The 18,616-nt window shown below is 43.2% G+C and overlaps 1 protein-coding gene across 5 annotated transcripts in view; it reads right to left on the reverse strand.

Annotated features, from left to right (window-relative positions):
* NUP153 (nucleoporin 153) overlaps nucleotides 1–16,655 on the reverse strand; it is a 43,589-nt gene extending 26,934 nt beyond the window's left edge. For 4 of the 5 annotated variants that reach the window (XM_065667318.1, XM_065667317.1, XM_065667315.1 and 1 more), the window contains exons 1-2: nucleotides 16,527–16,655; nucleotides 2,257–2,473 (exon numbers count right to left, since the gene is read on the reverse strand). In XM_065667318.1, coding sequence (XP_065523390.1) covers nucleotides 2,257–2,473; nucleotides 16,527–16,634 — 325 coding nt within the window. In that variant the 5' untranslated portion in view covers nucleotides 16,635–16,655. The remainder of the gene's footprint in view (nucleotides 1–2,256; nucleotides 2,474–16,526) is intronic. The other variant, XM_065667314.1, reaches the window with a different exon arrangement.
* Between the last annotated feature and the right edge of the window lie 1,961 nt (nucleotides 16,656–18,616).

The following is an 18,616-nucleotide window of genomic DNA, read 5'->3' on the forward strand; positions in this document are numbered from 1 at the left end:
GCTTTCCTATAGGCAAGCTCACAGAAGCCAAAACCTGTTTTCTATCAACAGTCATGCTATTGCCAAGTTTCAAGCACAAAAATAGAGAAGCCAAATTTAACTTCTTCCTCACCCAGATAGGGTTTCGTCTGTCTGATTACAACAGCAACACTGCTTGTCAGACTAAGTATTAATGTCCCATTAAGAAGCAGCTAATGATGAGGTTTTACAACACCAGATTCTGACCCCATGTTCAAGTGCTGTAACACTGGGTCTTTCACTAAACCAAAAATGTACATCCTTCTTCTGCAGACAAAACTTGCAATAAGCTTTCCAAAATTTGAAATTACATGCAAAGTTACAGACAAATCTGCAGTTTACATAATCTTAAAACATAGATGATGTTAATCGGAATACACGACATGAAAACGGGTATTTCCAGAGATTTTCTGGGGGAGTTGTTTCTTTTGGTGTCATCATCCCTCTTTCCAAATTCTACTACATCAGGTCATGCTACAGGCAAAACTATCTGTATCCATTAACTTTTGAGATGGGGGCACAAAGACAAGTAAGCACCATGGCCTCAGCTGCAAGATAGGCATTTTTTGCCTCATGAACCTCTCCAGTGTCCTGCAAAAGGTAGTCTCACAGCTCCAACTTGCCACCCAAATGGAACAGCTCTTAATGAATATCTTGCCTGATACCCATGTAAGGCCACAGTCTCTCCTGGGAGTTCTGGATATGAACATGACTTTGAGTCATCGTACTCTTGATATTTTCACTGAAGCTTAAACTAGCTAGTTCAATCTTCGTAACTACCACAGTACTAGTAATTAGGTCTCTAAAGCACTGGTAGGTTTTTAGGACTGTCTTGTTTGAGATAAAGTGTTATCATGTTAAAGGCTGGCCAAGCAAAGGAATACAGACTCTAGCACACTGGTAACTCAGAGCTGAAGAAACAAGCATTCCAAAATAATAATAGTACTAATAATTAAAAATCTTATTAACTATAGCAAGAAAGATTGGCCTACAGCATCCACAGACTGAAACAAAAGCTATTAAAGGTTCTAGGGTGTCCCTCTGCTCCTAATTTTTTAGAGCTAGAAAGTTTGCTGTGCAGCTGTCCTTACTGAAAGGTCTTTTCACAAAGTTCTTCAGGAAAGCCAACATGGGTTCCTCATTCATGAAGACCTTCTCTATTCCTTTATCTAAACTCATCCTCAAGCTACAGCTACACAAAAAGCAATAAAGCTCTTTATTTACCATTAGATGACACTGGTGGCAAAGGTATTTCCTCATTATTTTCCATCCTGCCAACAACAGAAGCAACTGACTTTCCACACAGATGGCTATGTACACGCGTTCAGACAAAACTTCTCTACTTAATTAAGTTCCACAAAACTCCTAATTTAAGAGAAGCTCAAATGAAAGCATATGCAATTTACAGAGGAGATCTACAGAAACAGTGGGATACAGATACAAAACACAGATCTTTTGTACGGTGAAGGGTTGCAAAATTCTTTGCCATGGGTCCAAACAGGCTTTCAAAGACCCCACGCTAGCTATGCACTTACTTTGATGTTACTACGTATTTCAAAAAAGAATGTATTTTGAAAGAAAGCATATGAAAATTCTGAAAGAAGCATATTCCAAAAAGAATAATGTCATAGACCAAGTTCCTCAGTTCTTCATTAAACTAACAATGAACTAAACTGAAGAAACCCAAAGGAACAAACACTACCCCACCCCCCAAAAAAAAAACAACAAAAAAATCAGGACACCAGAAAGAATTTTCCTCTGTCACTTTAGCACCTGGTCTTTTGTTCTGAGGACACAAAACAAATTAATGTTTTTATTACCTCAGGCAATTAGACAGACATTCATTCCAGACCTTTCCAAAAGAAAACGTGACCCAGCACACTTGCAAACGAGTATTATTAAAATTCTGCACCTGGCTAATTGACTACCTGAAGTTAAGTGATAACTTCCAAGAGCTGTAAGACAACCAACCGCCAGTATGTTTTGCAGTTATGTGTGCAGAAACTGCATAGCATAACCGCAGTTTCAGAAACAGTTACTGGGAAGGGAGGGAGTGTTTGGTGGTTTTTTGAGTGCTTTGGTTTTGTTGGTGGGTTTGGTTGGTTTTGGGGGGGTTTATTTATTTATTTTTAATTCTGTCAAAATGCTCCTTCCAGCTTCCCTTAGAAATTTAGATTCAGAGCTAGAAATCTGTGAATAAATACAGATGGCCACAGTGCTAAATGATTTTTCACGTACCATCTAAATTGATTCTTGCTGTTTCAGGCGTGACTCTCCCATCAATCACAATGGTATCTTCATTTGCATAATCATGGTGATAATTTACTGGATTCTCTTCCTGGTCTGTAGATTCATGTGCATCTACACATTCATCTTCACTTTTATTGAAATACTTCTGCAGCCATCCTGGTACGATGTTTTTCACTGATGCTGTCATTCTGCTAATGATTCCCTGCTTGAAAGAAAAAAAAAAAAACACTTGTTAACTACAGAAACACAGTCAACAGCATACGCTACAATGCAGCCTTGCACACACTTTGAAGACAGACGTTAGATAGCAAATATTCAGGACAAGAATAATATAGAGGGGGCTGATTCTTGACATAGGATAACTACACCGCTGGGACACATGTGACAAAAACTCACCCAATATTGATTCAGTTTCTGCACTCCCCAGTGACCTTGACAACGTTCAAGGTTCTGATGTTTCAGACAAAGCTCACAAGAGGCTTCTCAAGTCACAAGGTCATCAGGAAATTCTATTTCTAAGTAACTGCTGATGTACATACTGGTTTTGAAAATTTTTCCTCTTAACACCTTCACTTGAAAAACCATCAAAACAAGAAGTTCAGCAGTTCTTTGCAGTGATACCAATGACTGTAATAGCTGCTACAATCAGTGAACTTAAATATTTCTAATTTGTCTAATGCTGAACTGCAATAACAACATGTATCAAAAACCACCACTGCTATGCTCTGAACAGTCTGAGTACCCTGAAAGAAACAGCTGTAGTTGAATAACAGATGCCTCACTACAGGACTGATAAAGAGATCCATTTTGATCAAATTTCATTTCATGGTACGTTAAAGTTTCAGATCTCCAAACCTTTATTTTCTGCAACTACTGAATACGTAACAGCTACTTCCATCTTGACATTCAACAATTCTTCACAAGGCTTACATTCTACATTTAAGAGATGTTTATTTACCATTTTGTTTTGGGCAGTCACTTGTCCCCCTGATGGAGAATCATGCCCTCAAGATTTCAACACACCTTCCTGTCAAATCTCAACCCCGTGTATCAGATCGCTTGCAGCATGGAGCTCCCTCCCTCTTATTCTGACTGCAGCCAAAGAACCAGGTGTTAAACTCTGCAAGCTGCATGCAAACTGCAATTTCAACACTTTGGAAACTGAAAAGTAACAAGAGTTAAAGAGATTTTTGCTGAACCCCATTATCAGTTGCCAACACATATACCAAAGGTACTTTGGTATTTTTCTGGGTTTAGGCAACAAAATTTTCTAGCCAAAATAGTAATTCAGGTGTAGAAATTGAGAATATTCCTTGAGCATGTAATAGTTACAGTCTAGTAAGCAACTGTGAGACCAGAACCCTGCTGTATTCAACATTCTTAAAAAAAAAAAAAAAATAGCACACAAATGGAAAAAGAAGCCCGTATCACTTATTCAAGCCTCTCATACACAATAATGCAAACACCAACTAACAGGAGTTATGAACAAATTAGGCACCCTTGAATCTGGAGTTAAGAAGGGGGTGGAGAAAGAGGAGATAGTGAAGGTAGAAAACAAAAAGCCTTTTCACAGAAAGCCAACTTACAATTTGATGTTTTTCATAATGATCTGTAATTTAATCTCGTACTTGCAGAAAGACAAAATACCCAGCGACAGTTTAAACCAGACAGAATACTGAGTTATAAACATATCCATCACAATTACCACACAAAGATGTACACCATGTACTATGCTTAGGATGTTGCTTCTATTTTACATAAACACTAAGCCTCAGCTTTCTAACAAAAGCTAACACTATGTAATACCAGAGTTCACACATAGTTCAGTGCACAGTACCAGCAAAGAGGCAGTTCCCCAACTCTGCCCTCAGCCCCTCACTTCCACCTTTGCCTGTGACACTGTCCCACTTTTTAGGGCAAATATTTTGCCGTTATGAATAAAAATATATCAGGAACTCACAGGAGTGAATGCCAAAATAAGCAAATGGTGCGGACACAAACTGCATTCAAGGCAATGCTCTTTCCAAAAAGTTGGCCGCTACTGCATTCAGCATTGCTGGAGAGTTTCTCCATCAGACAATAGACATTATTGGCCATAAAACTGTCCTACTAAATGACTCTTTTTGCTCCTAGCACTGAAAGCTACCTGAGACTCAAGACTGAAGAAGTCATAGGCATCCAGAAGAGTAAACATCCAATCATTAGTAATCTAAATGAATAAATGGAGAATCTAGCTAGTTAATAATTAACCAAGATGACGTTTTACCATTCACACCTAAAACCATACTGGTTTGACCCTCTCTTGCATATGGCAGCCTTGCTAGCATGTCCATATCGTCAGCACTAACACTGATGTAACCTCCCAAACCAATCCAGGAGCTGGATCTCACTCAGCCACACTGTAACAAGTATTAATAGGCTGCTCCATCTGGCTTAGGCTCAGGGGAAGACCAAAAGCATTGTTTTGTGATCCAAAATACTGCTGGCTTAGTGACAAAGCAAGGAAAAGCAAAATACATGGAAATACACCTCCATTTTCTGTCTGCAAAATGAAAATATTGATTAAAGGCACTGTGAAAGAACTATTAAGGCATTATGCATGAGCCACCATCAAACACAGCTCTTGCTAAAAAATCCCACATCCTTATACTAAAGTAAGCCACACACTCCAGGGTATGCCCATTCTCACAACAGAAAAGGAAAGCAAGAAAACGAAAATTCCTCATGGCACCTCTTACCTGACCATCACAGCAGAAAGACAACCAATAAAGCCCTATGGCTGGATTCCTGTCCAAGGCAGCCAGTTAAGGTACCACTGACCAACTGCACGTTTTAAACATGCACACTCTCATATTCTTGCCAGGACTTCAGCAGTGTCATGCCTTACACTGTCTCCAAAGCTGGTTGATTTTAATCTTACCCTAACTTTTAGTTTTCTTATTCTTCAACTTCAGGACATGTGTTTGAACACGCTTTCCCTCTCCCTGCACATGCAACATAAGCCTACCCTGTCAGCAGCAGAACACGCTCCCTACCCCTCCTGTGCCACCAGTTTCATATTTTGTCATCCTAGGTTCCTTCGTACTATCATCTCCCCACACAGGCACCACTAACCTTCTATAAGGCTAGCAAGGATACGCACAGCTCACTGATGCAAGCAGATCTTCAGAGGTGAAATACAAACGACAAGGCACAAGACAACTCTAACAGGCTTATTCCCCCAGCAAAATCTGAGCAAACTGCTCAAATCCCAAACTCCTCATGCCACAAATGCATACCAGTCCCTTCCTGAACACCTTCATTCACTTACACCTACACTGAACATGCTACGGCACAAACACTCTTCTAGTTTCCAAACCCAAGCTGGAAGCAGAGGAAGTGGCACTGGCTCACTGGCTGTTATGAGCATTAATGCTCCTGACAGCTCATCTTTACAGGCCACAGAGGCACCAAACTTAGTATCATGAAAGGGCAGTAGATGCAACCTACTGGCAACCCTGACTACGTGTAGCAGTGTTTCAGTCAATGAATGTGTTTTAGTCCTTAACTTGACTGATTTCAGCAGTCTGAGAGCTGCTGTCAGTATCAACAGTTGTCTGCTCATCTTAAGTGTTCTCATACTCTATTCTTATCTTAAAAGTATCAGCAGAAAAGTAAACAAATAAACAAGGAAAAAAAAATCCCCAAAACACAAAAAAAAAGAGAAATCTGCTGAAAAGATACAGTACTTAAGAATAGCTATTTACAACAGTTTTGCAAATTCCATGCATCATCCTAAGTGTCCGCAGCTCTACTAGATATATCTGTGTCTATGTATACAAACACCACAACACTAACTACAGTTTGGGTTACACAAGGCACATTGCCTTGAGATGCAATTCTAAGCAAAAGCTATATAGATAGAAATACTAAATAGTAAACAAACATGTATCGTAATTTCCTACTTTAAAATACAATTTTTTTCAACAGAGTTATATAAAGGAAGAAAATCAATAGTTACGGTCACAGTTCAACTTACAAACTTAAAAGTGGGCTACTTGGCCAAAAATATTTATGGAATAGGAGTTTTCCAAGCTCCTAAGGGTCTTTCAAATAGCATGGAGGATGGGGGATGGTGTGTGCTGGCAGGAGTACTCACCAATGATGCATTACTGGAAAATATGTATTTTTTGTAATTGATTCAGTTTGAGAAGCTTAGGTAAATCCCAGATGTATGAAAAGATGCATGAAAAATATTATATATAGATTATACAAAGGTCATACACTACCCTGACTTTTTCAGAGATGCAAAATATGCAACCAGATAAAAGAGCTAATTTCCACTTCACTGTATGCAAACCTCTGCAAAGCATCAAATTTTTACCTCCAGGCCTCTGAGATTTATTTGCTTCCCATTTCAAAGTTCAAGTTATTAGAACATATGAATCAGTGATTCCTCAAAAAGAAAACCTGCACTAACAGTGAAGTTCACCATTACAGAGCAGATCTAACCACTTCCAACCGTCAAAAAGGCATTTTTGTGCCCTCTCCATCCCCCACGGTTACCTCACGCCAGCTCTGGCGCATAACAGCTACTCTCCGTACTAGCTGAATTCATTAATCTGGCAAAAAAGTACATGTTTCTCTGCTGGACTAATGAGTTCAACTGGCTCAGCGCACCAGAACTGGCCTGAGAGACAGCAAGATCAGGGAGCCAGGACAAAGAAACAAAACTTATCCATTCTTTTAACCATCCTGTGTCTGCACCGCCATTAAAGAGACTGTCCCTTTCTCCTCTCTTCAACTGACCCTTCCTTTGTCCTGCTGCTAGCACATGTATGCAGCAAAGTGACAAACCGTATCACGGCTCTATCTAAAAGATCCAGCCAAAAATTCATCTACACACTGTGATGGTGAGGACTGCCCTTCAAGGGCTTCAGGTCACTGGTCTAGTTTACCATGTGGCTGGGCTGCAGGAACAGAAGTGGGAACATGACATGATTGTCTCTTGCAGCGGCAAACTCAGACTGGCTTAAACTAACTCTGCTTTTGCTACTTGGGGAGTGGTTTCAATTTGGATGAAGGACAGCAGAGTTTGACATTTAATTTAGAAAAAAAAAAAAGACAATAAAACTATGACTTAATATGAACAATATGTTCCAGGAATGCCGTTAATTATGTAACATTTGAAAACAACAATTTTCTTTAAGGCAAGTGGACTAGATCAGATTTATTTCTAAAATTCATGAAGAAGGGATTATAATACCGGATGCCAGTATATTTCCTTTTCATTGCTTGAAGTGAGCCTTACTTTCCTATGTCTAGTTAGCTTTGGAGTAAGTAATACAGGGGACTTCAGGTGCTGTTTTACATTTTGGCACTGCTTGCACATCTGTACCCATCATTATCACTTCCATCTGAGTGCAAAATGCCAGTGTATGCCCTAGTAGCTAAATCAATGCTAACCCACTAGGTTAAATCCTTGTCACACTGAATGGTTTTATCTCAGATTCTGTCCACACCTTTAGTTGACACTGTGACATTACACTGTGACATTACAAAGAGCACACAAAGTACAGGGCACTTTTCTTCCTTCCTTGTAAAAGCACTACATTAGGTTCTAGTTCATCCTCAGCACTGATCAGTGATGGGCACTGTAAATTATTGAGTTTATGTTCAGTGCTACACTTTGAGACAGAAACCTATCATCATCAAAACAAAACACAAAAAAAATAAAGATTAAAGAGAACTACTTTCACTCACAACTTCACAAGCATTTTTAAAGGGGTTCTTTCTTAATTTAAGAAGGGACTGTAAGCACAGTTGCTATTTATTTATTGAAAGACTGCCACACTTATGCAGTGTGGCTGCAGTCAAGTTCCATAAACAGTACACAGAATTACATTATTTCAAATGCTGCTTAGAATATTTTTCTTTTCCTGTAAGGGAACCCTACAGTCTAAACTGATTATTTTTATTTAACAACAATAGCTAAAAAAAAAAAAAAAAGAAAAAAAAAAAAGAAATAAATCCATGGCATCGGAATAGCAAACTCTGGCATAACCACACAGACAAGAAGTTTGAAGTTTTTAAAATCAGAATGATCAAGAAATCTATTTCAAATAGCACTAGATGGTCTTTACAAGGCCATTATCACAAGTGATCAGATTTAGCACAGTATGCTAACATATATTTTATATTTAGGACTCAAATACACAGTTCAGATATTAAAGTGTCTATCTTGTAGGTATTCTCTATACAGTAAGACCCAATTCATTACAGCATTTCTATTTCACCAAACATAACTGATAATGGAAATGGCAAGCTCTTTCCTGCATTTAAGGCAAATAAGATTTTTATACATTAGACCTGTAATTCAGTCTGAAAGAAAAGACCAGATGAACTGTTTAACCCTTTTCTTGATTCCCTGTACTCTTGGAAGTCACCAGGCCTTGAGGTCTTGTAGTGGACGGAGTCGGGCGACTCATCTGCGTCAAGCAAAGAGTTGGATTCAAAATACAATCACAAGTAAAAGCAAAGTCAATTCTCTGGGACACTCTCACCCAACTCTTTCCATAGCAGAGCTATGGAGATAGTAATGAACAACCTCAGCAAGGAGAAAATTTTCTACAGGCAAAGCTAGTGTGTGTGCTAAAACTGTCAGACTTGAGCGCATGCTGGTGTCCATGTGTTTGTGTAAGTTTTTCCTGGCAAAGATGAACGAAAAGATGAACTTCTGCTTATTTAAAAAAAAAAGATGGTCACAACCAAGCCAATCACAAAAACACTGTAATTCAATGCAACACACAATTATAAGTTACAGAAACTCGAAGGAAACTTCACCCCCTCAGAAATCACTAGTTACCCTAATACGAAAGCTTTAGTGCTGTTGCATTTCCTAGACAAAAGGGAGAAAAAGTCTTTTCTTGTAAAAAGAAGGGGAATGTATTTGTAAACTCTCCAACAAAAACAAAGAAAACAAAATCTTACAGTTAACAGAAGATCTTTTAATTAGTATTTTCGTACAGTGATCTAGAATACCACAGTGACAAACACTGTATCAGTAAACTGCAAAACTACTTATGGTTCAGGCAAAGTCAAAAAAGCTAGCTCATGCTTGCCTTCACTCAGTTCTAAGACGGTCCAACTAATTTGGCTTAAAGGGTTGAGATTACATACCCAGTCCCTTCCACCAACAAAGCTGCTTGTATAACAATCTCCCACCAGAAGTGGTGACATATAGTGTGAATAACACCGCCTTCAAGGGGCTCAACTGTTAGCAAAATTACCATCTCTTTGGCTTAAAACGTGCATTTAAATTGTACCTTCAATTAGACACTTGTAACAGGCAGATAAGACCTGTAGCATTTAGGCATAAGGACAAGGCAAGTAAAAACTTTAAAAGCAGCACTATAAATAAAAATTATTTATTTGGGAGTGAATCCAGCAGAGGCCACAAAGGTGATCAGAGGTCTGGAGCGTGTTTCTTATGAAGACAGGCTGAAAGAGTTGGGTTTGTTGAGCCTGGAGAAAACTCTGCGAAGAATTTATAGCAGCCTCCCAGTACCGAAAGGAGGCCTACAAGAAATCTGGAGAGGGACTTTTACAAGGACATGTAGTGACAGGACAAGGGTAATGGCTTCAAACCAAAAGAGCAGAGATGTAGATTAGACAATTAGGGAAAAACTCTTCATTGTGAGGGTGGTGAGGCATTGGAACATGTTGCCCAGAGAAGCTGTGGCTGCCCCATCCCTGGCAGTGCTCAAGGCCAGGTTGGACGCAGCTTTGAGCAACCTGGTCTAGTGGAAGGTGTCCCTGCCCATGGCAGGGGGCTGGACCTGGATGATCTCTAAGGTCCCTTCCAACCCAAACCAGTCTGAGATTCTGTGACAAAATAAAATATGGCATGCAGTGGCAAGAGGGAAGATACCTAGCATAGGAGATGTGTACAAAAGAAAACAAGAAATATATTTAGGGCAGCTGTTCACAAAAAATGTATAGACAAGTAATCTAATACTGGACCAAGTAATTAAAAAAAACTGACTAATGGCTAGGATTTTTCATTAGAAGAACATTGTGGACACTTAATTCTTCATCATTGAGGACTTGTACTGTCAAAAAAGCACAGAGGAAAGTTTTCATTATGTTGCCTTAGTAGTACATACCAAGAAATGTACACTGACAAGCATCTCCTCCTTCTCTCATGACTGTATACATATCACAATTCAACATATTGTAGATGTACAAGAGCTACACAATAAATACTGGATCAATTACACAGAACTTTAAAATGCAAAAACTCAAAAGATTTTCTGCAATTTAACAGCAGAAAATGACCACAGAAGACTTTTAAAGAAAAAGCCTCTTAGCTATTCTGTTCTTGAGGGCAACCCTGCAATTTACTCTAGATAAAATCCAACAGCAAGACGGGAGGCATTGTCTCTTCCCTCGAAAACAGACAGAATTAGAGGATGGACCAACAAAAGGATTACCAACCTAGAGTAACATTGACATTTATACTGAAACCACATGTCTGTGGGTGTTCTGTGGTCCAACAGCAGCACTCACAGAACCACACAGACACAGAAGCTGTATGACACCCCAGGTCATGTACTCCAACCTCCAGCTCAGAGAAAAGCCAAGAACAGGTTGCTGTGCCCACCTGGGTTTTGAGCAGCTCCGGGGATGGAGACTTTCTAGGCAGTTCTTCCAACATGTTGGCTGTCCTCACACTTAAAAGGTTTTTCCTAATATTAAATCAGAATTTTCATTTTTGCAACTGGAGTCCTTTGTCTCTTCTCCTATTGCAGTGAACCTTCTACAATAGCCTTGGTGTACCTTCTTTATACTCTTGTTTATTATTTGCTCTTAAGCTGAATACACATAGCTGTCTCGGCCCCCTGATCCTTTTTGGTGGCCCTCAACTAGACTCACTCCAGTATGTAAGCATCTTTTTTTTGTACTGGGAAGACCAAAATTGGACACAATAGTCCAAATGCAGTCCTAAAAGTGTTGAATAGAGCAGAAAAAATATCTCCCTCAACAACCTTCCCTCATTCTTACTAATACCACCCAGAATGCAGTCAGCCCTCTTTACCTCAATGGCATACTGCTGACTCAGGTTCAATTTGCTGTCCAGCAAGTAGGTGGGGTTGTTTTGTCCCAGATGAAGGACTCAGCATTTGCCTTTATCAAACCTCATGAGGTTCCCAGCAGCCCATTTCTATCAAGATCCCTCAGAGGCAATCCCATCCTTCATTATACAATACGGCTGATGTTCCCCTAGGTTTGGCATCATGCGGGAGCCCGTTGAGGATGCATGCCATTCCTTCATCCCATGTTGTTAATAAAGACATCAATATCAATCTCCAAGAGCCTCTACTCACAAGCAGCTGCCACTAAAATTTTCTACTGCTGATTGACAACCCTTTGAGGCCAATGGTCCCAACTTATTTCCCAACCACTTTACAGTCCACCTGACAAGTCTGCATTTCACCAGCTGGATTATAGGGATAACACAGGAGACCATGCTGAGGTCCTTGTTAAAAGTGCAGGTAAACAACATTCACTGTTCTCCCCAAGTCCACTGAGCAGGTCATCCCACTGTGACATGCATTTGTTACAGAGGCTACGGTAGCCCACATCTGCATCCCTCTGAAATAGCTCTGCTCAAACTTTTTTAGGCATGCAAAGACATTTTGAACTCTGTCCTCCCACAGTCCTTCGAATCAGCAGCAGCTCAGTTCCTTCACAGCAGGGGAGCAAGAACCGGTTCTAATTACTGACTGGAGGAATAAATAACTCTGAGGAAGTGATGTGCTGCCAGGAACCAAAGGCAATTTGCAGTGTCCCAGCTAACACAGTCTATTTCATCTGCTTTTTTCCTCTCCTAAAGTACTGTTCACTAATACTGGGTGTTTTTCAACACTTCACAGCCTCCAAGGCTGTCATGACAACACTTTGATAGACAAAACCCAAAATATTAATAAAATGCTATAGCAATCATCATTCCACATTTGTTGTACTGCTGGCAGTACTGTTAGTCTAAATGAGAGAAAAGTATCAATATCTCAGCTTAAAAAGTTCTTCCCAGCTAGGATACATTTCTGTTTCCAGTAGCAGCAGAAAGTCAAGTACCACATTTAAACATCTGGTTTACTACTACAATCTGATATTGCTGGGACAGAGACAAAACCTCTGATGTTAACTACTACCCCATTCATTTAAAACTAATTTTTAAATAAATATTAAACATTTCTTCAAATCTATTCACTTTAATACGCTAGCCTACTACTAAACCAAAACAAGCAGAGATGCATACAATTCTAAATACATCCACCTAAGCAGTCATCTAGGTACAATCCTACTGATAGGAATTAACCCAATACAATTACACTCATGTTGGTCCCTATGGGCATTTTTAATAAAGGTTATTTAAATTACTGTTTTCCTGCTTTATGTTTATGAAACCTTACCTAGTTTACATTATTCAACATAGTACTCTAGGAACTCTTAAGCATGAGAGTTTCATAATTTCCTCCCAAAATAAACCTGGTGGTTTATAAGATCCCATCTGCCCACTGCCAGCAGTCACCACCCAACAAGAAAATGCCATGCATACTCCAAACAACAGTTTACAATTGGCCTGCCTTCAAGACAGCAGCAGGTGATATTGTAACAATTAAGACATTGCTGCATATAGTCTAAGCTCCAGATCCTGTGGTTACTTCATCTGGGAAGAACCTCCCATGATTTCTCAAGTGACTTTGTGAAACTCACCAATCCAGACAGGACTTTAATGATCAGGACTAGCGAATGTGCCTTGCAGCGGCTGCTTAGTCCCCTCTTTCAGCTAATCCTAACTACATCAGGGTAAGACCAACTACAAACATGCAGAAACTCAGGCTGGCTTCTCCAAGGAAAACACCTTTGGACAGTTTTCTTGCGTACCCTGTAGCACATCTACATTATAAATACGCACAGGCAAGTACACGTGTAAGAAAAAAAAAAAAGAAAACAACAAAAACTTATCACTCCACAGCAGAAGTTTCAATCTACAAATATTATCTCTCATATCAAACAGCTCCAGGCTGAAGCTTAACATAAACATGCAGGTTTATGGGAAGGTTATAAAGACTTCTCAGGTAATTGTTTTTTCTCATGCTCAAATCTGCTTGTATGAGCTTAAAAGTCCAGGTGAATCAAAGTTCCTTGACATTTCCATTTGAATGGTTAATTATCTAATTAAAAAAAATAATCAAAACAAGTGGTTTTAGGCTCTTCTCATGTAAGTCCCATTTAGAACCTTTGAAACCTATGTTACCTGCACGAGAATGGCACTATTCCAGGCTAAACCAGTGCACACACACAAGAGCACAAAATTAAACATAAAATTAACAACTGGAATATACAAATACTAAACTAAAAACTGTTTAATACCTTAGCAATGTAAATAGTCACCCCAATAACACACCCATACCATGTAATCCCTATCATCAGCCTACCTACATGACGAGGACAAACCAGCATTTAGAAGCCCCAGGGCCACATCCGGAAGATGAAACCCAGATGTGAGACACAACAGCCCCTTGCTTGCACATATTTAGCTCTCAGAGAAGCTGTAATTTTAACCCAAGTGCCTAAGCTCCTTACACAGTACAGAGGGAGGCTGGATATTTCAGCATGAGATGGCTGAGTAAACAGGTAGCACGCTAAGCACACTGCAATCTAAAGTCAACACATTCAGCATGGAGCTGTCAACACTTAGCAACTAGGAAAGCACAGTCAGTGCGGAGGGACTCCTCAGTTCTACCCCCAGTCTTGGAGAGCAACATCTTCTTAGACATCCTCTTTCTGGCTCAGTGAATCATGCTTTCCTTTTCTGGGTAGTAACACAGCTTCAGCCAGGAGAACTGAAGACAACACACAGTTTGGCAACTGGGATATTTGCCCAGAAAGTGGAAGATGTAGGTTGATCCCTCCAGGCAAAAAGGCATCTGAAGCAGGGTCTACCACATTCTGAACAAATGATTTAGCTAATAGTCATTAAAAAGCAGCAGCAGCAACACCTCCTCTTCCAACTCTCTTCTAAAACTGTCACTGTACTTTATAGCAGACTAACTCTGCAGCACATGTTGGACACGTTCAGAGAATTCTCACCTGACTGAACTCCCCAGGAGACCACAGCAAAATAACACCACCCAGAAAGCAGTCAGTCATGACCCAGGTATCAGGCTCATCATCACTCACAGAAGTGGAAAAACATATTTAATAAATCAGATGTCCCAAGAGCTTTAAAGATATCCGCTATACTGAGTACTGTGCTTAGGCACCTTCAGAGCTCAATGAGAAGAGACTGAGGGTCTTCAGGACTGCAGCTTTGACCACAAGCACCTATAAGAGTTCTATTAAAGCATCTCTATGAACCTACTTATTGATAACAGTTAGGGGGCTCAGAATCAGAGGTATAACCTCACATCAGGATTGCATTAAGCACTTTGTCTTCCCAGACTCATTAGCGAGAGACAATTAACACTAAAGCTCAGAATACTTCTGCAGAGTGGGCACTGTATTGAAAACAGGAACACTTGTCAATTAATTCCCATTTAAATTAGCTATCTGCCCAGAGCACATCTTTTAATGTAATGCAGGTTAGCTAGCTGCACAGGGTTAAAAAGCTATCCATAAGAACAAGTGGGCATGTCTGACATCTATCAGCTTGCCTATTTATTTAGTCATTACAATTCCCCCCCCCCCCCCGTATATTATTGTTAATTTGATCTATGTATTCAATTTGCAGCATCCATTTTCCAGGCAGAATCCCACAGATCTCCCCAAGCATGTGCCTGCTTTGGCACATTGTTTAAATAAACCTACCAGAAAAAGTGCCGAGACAACAGACAATGGAAGAGTCAGAAAACTACCTACACTGATTATTTCAAATTCAAGCGTAAGGTTTATCAGTTACCTACACAGGATCAACACACGTGAGATACAGGAAGTTCAACATTATTCCAGCATTCACCTAAGAGCTGTTGACATCTGCTCTGAAAGCGCAGTGATCCTTTGTATGAAGTCACCATGCTAGCTTTACAAGGACAACAGTGCTGTACAACACTGTATAAAAGACTTAAGTGTAGTACTTCCCAAATAACAGAAACTAATCAAGCAACGACTCATGCACACCACTGCCTCAATTTTGTATATAATACTCAACCCCATAGCTTATGTTACCGATGCAATAATGTAAAGGTTTTGGCTGAACGGTCAGCTTCAGGTTCGTAAGTTCACATGGAAGTAATTTCCAGAGCACTCTCTCTGGGAATCTTGCAATTTCTTGGCTAGGGGCAGTTGGGAAGACCTCTGCTTTCCCCCCGCCCCCCATTCTAAATGGCATGGGATTCTTTTTTGTGGCACAATTTACACTAGTTTTTGTTATCCATCTACTCTGCCCTACAATACAAAGGAGAACAAATGCCTTATGAATTACACTTCACTTGCACTGCATCAGCACATTCAGTCACAGGAAAGAGGCTGAAGAAACTACCAGATGCAGACCCGAGAGCTCTGCATGCAGCATCCCAGAAAAAAAAAAAAAACCAGTCGAGGATGCAAGACTCATACTCATTCGCAATTTGAACTTTTATCAAGAAACAAAAATCTTAGAAGCGATGCACTTAAATCTGAAGAGTAACTAAGCCTGATAACCCAGCATTAGTTTAACGGGCGGGGGGGGTAGAATAACAACTCACTCCAAGACGGGCGCATACAGACAGCAGTTTATTCTTCCGGGTGCTCGCCCCGAGGTCGTTAAGGAACTGCACAGCCCGGGGACAAAACCCTGCGACCACCCCGCCGAGGGGCGGCCGGCCCACCCCAGCCGCAGGGCGCAGGGCGGGGGAAGTTGCTCCCCGCCGCCGCGGTCGCTTACCGCCTCCGCTCCCTGCCAGGCGGCGGAATCTCCGCCGGCCCAGCGGGGGGCAAAAAGGAGGCGAGGATCCCGCCGCGGGCCGGGGCTGCCGGCGGAGCGGGAGCGGGGAGAGCGCCCGGAAATCCCACAATGCCCGCGGCCCCGGCGGGAAACCCGTCTGCACTCCGCGGGCCGCCCCACCGGGAAACCCCGACGCGAAGCCGCGCACGTGCGGGGATGCGGATGGGGAAAGATGGAACGAGCGGGAGGCTCCGCCGCGCCGGGCCCGCTCCCGCCGCTGAGGGGACTCGGGGGAATAGGCCTTCCTCCCGCCGGGGGTGACCCGCAGGCTCCCGCCGCCGCGCCTCACCTGCTTGTTCCTCGCATACGGAGGCTTCGCGGCGCCCAGGTGGTACCGCCGGGTCCGAATCTTGCCGCCGCCGCCGCCGCCCCCTCCTCCGCCGCCGTCCGAGGCCATGATGGGATCCGGCCCCTCTACTGCCTCCTTCCCCCCCCACCGCTGCCCCGGCCCCGCCGCGCGCGCGCGCCGGGCCCGGCCCCCGCCCCCGCCGGCCGCCTCGTGCAGGCGCGCTCCTGCGCCGCGGCCCGGCTACGCTCGCGGCTCAGCGCTGTCACCGCCTCGGCCCGGCCTGCGCGCCGCTGCCGCCCGCCCGCCACGCGCCTCCCCGCCGCTCCGCTCCACCGCCGGTTGGCTCGGCTCGCGCACCGGGGCGCGCGCGCGCGCGCGTTCCCGCTCACTCTCCCCCTGCGCTCCCGCGCGCGCCCTTCGCCCGCTCCTCCGGCCCCGGCCCGCGCCGCGCCGCCCGCTCGCGGCCCAGCCGCTGCACCCCTTGCCCCCCCCCCGCTCCGGCCGGCCGGCCGACCAACCAGCCACACCGCGTCCGTCCGGGCGGCCGCGCGTCACTGCCCCGCGCGGCCTGCGTCACAAGACCGGGACCGACCGGCAGGCCCCGCGCGCCAGGGCACCGCCCGCTCGCGGGAAGCGGGGGGGGGCGGTGTTAGCGGCTCAGCCCGCCGGGCCGCGGGCAGCGCGCTCGGTGGGTGCTGGGGACCGCGCAGCGGGCGGGGAGGAAAGCCGCGGCACGGAGCGGAGGTGTGTGGCGGAGTGAGGCCCCGCCGGGTACGGCCAGGCCGCGGCGCCCCGCCGGGGGTGACACCGCTCCGGGAAGGCAACTTACCCACCCCCTGTCCATGCCGGCCGAACTCGGGCGGCCACGGGGAACGGGGATTCCCGTGTTCCCGGAAGGACGCGGCACGGAAGGGATGGAGCCGCTGGGACAAGAGGTGTGCCGCCATTAGGCGGAGTTGGGTGAGCAATGCAGGTGAGAACCTGCAGGTCAGATGTTGCTCGGTGTTGGCGGATGGAAGCAGGTGAGTATAAAAAGCTTCAACACAGCCTTTTCTTCCTCAAAACAAGACGGCCTCGTTTTTAGTACAAATTTTTAACATGTAAAAGTGGTGTGTGGGCGTTTTATTCTGCTAAAAGCTGAGGAAAATCTTGCAGCTCTACATCTTAAGAGCATTGATCCACACTGGTAATGATGGAGCAGAGAGAAAAACCACACCTTCCTGTGTAGAAGTCAGTAATAAAAAGTCATAGAATGTACCAAAAAAATTACATAGAGAGGTGCTTCACAGTGAAAGATGGAGCTGTGATGTAGCGTGCACCCCCTCAACCAGAAACAAAAGCATTTGTCACAGCACACACCTGAAGAGTGTGTGTATCATAATGTTTTGGGTTGGAAAGGACCTTAAAGCTCATGTTCCAACCCCCTGCCATGGGGGGGACACCTTCCACTAGACAGGTTGCTCAAAGCCCCGTCCCTGAACACTGCCAGGGATGGCACGACCACAGCTTCTCTGGGGAACCCGTACCAGTGCCTCACACTCACTGGGGGCAATTCCAGTACAGGTGTTTCCAAAGGCCTTAAGAAATGCACCACCAGCAGCAGTGAAGGAACCACTTCCAGAAGGAAGGCTGTTACAGGGCTGGTCTTAGCTTTGTAATGTTTTTTAACCTCATCAGTATCTTCCCAGCTTTCCTACATAACCTGCTGCTCCTCCATTTCTCAGTCCTGCTCTCATGGTTACCTAAAGATGAGCATTTCCAAAATTCCCACAGCATGGAATTACTTTCCAGGTACTTATTCTCATGAAGTACAGAACTCCAGTCTTTTCCTCTCCTACCCTACTGCCATAAATATAATTATGTGTGAAGTGGGATGTCACAGTGGTAGATAATCCCCTACAGATGTGGAACTTACAGGTGTAGAAGTCACCTGCAAGAGCCACCTCATCTCATGTAAACTGCTGGTGTGCGACACCTGCAGCCCAATTTTAGGACAAGGCTCCATTTCTACGATAAGCTATTAAAAAAAAAAATCTGTGTCAATTTAATCACCAAAATACAAGAAAACACTAGCATTTTAGCCTGGAATT

The sequence above is a fragment of the Lathamus discolor genome, chromosome 2, assembly GCF_037157495.1.
Source record: "Lathamus discolor isolate bLatDis1 chromosome 2, bLatDis1.hap1, whole genome shotgun sequence".
NCBI classification, from domain to species: Eukaryota; Metazoa; Chordata; class Aves; order Psittaciformes; family Psittacidae; genus Lathamus; species Lathamus discolor.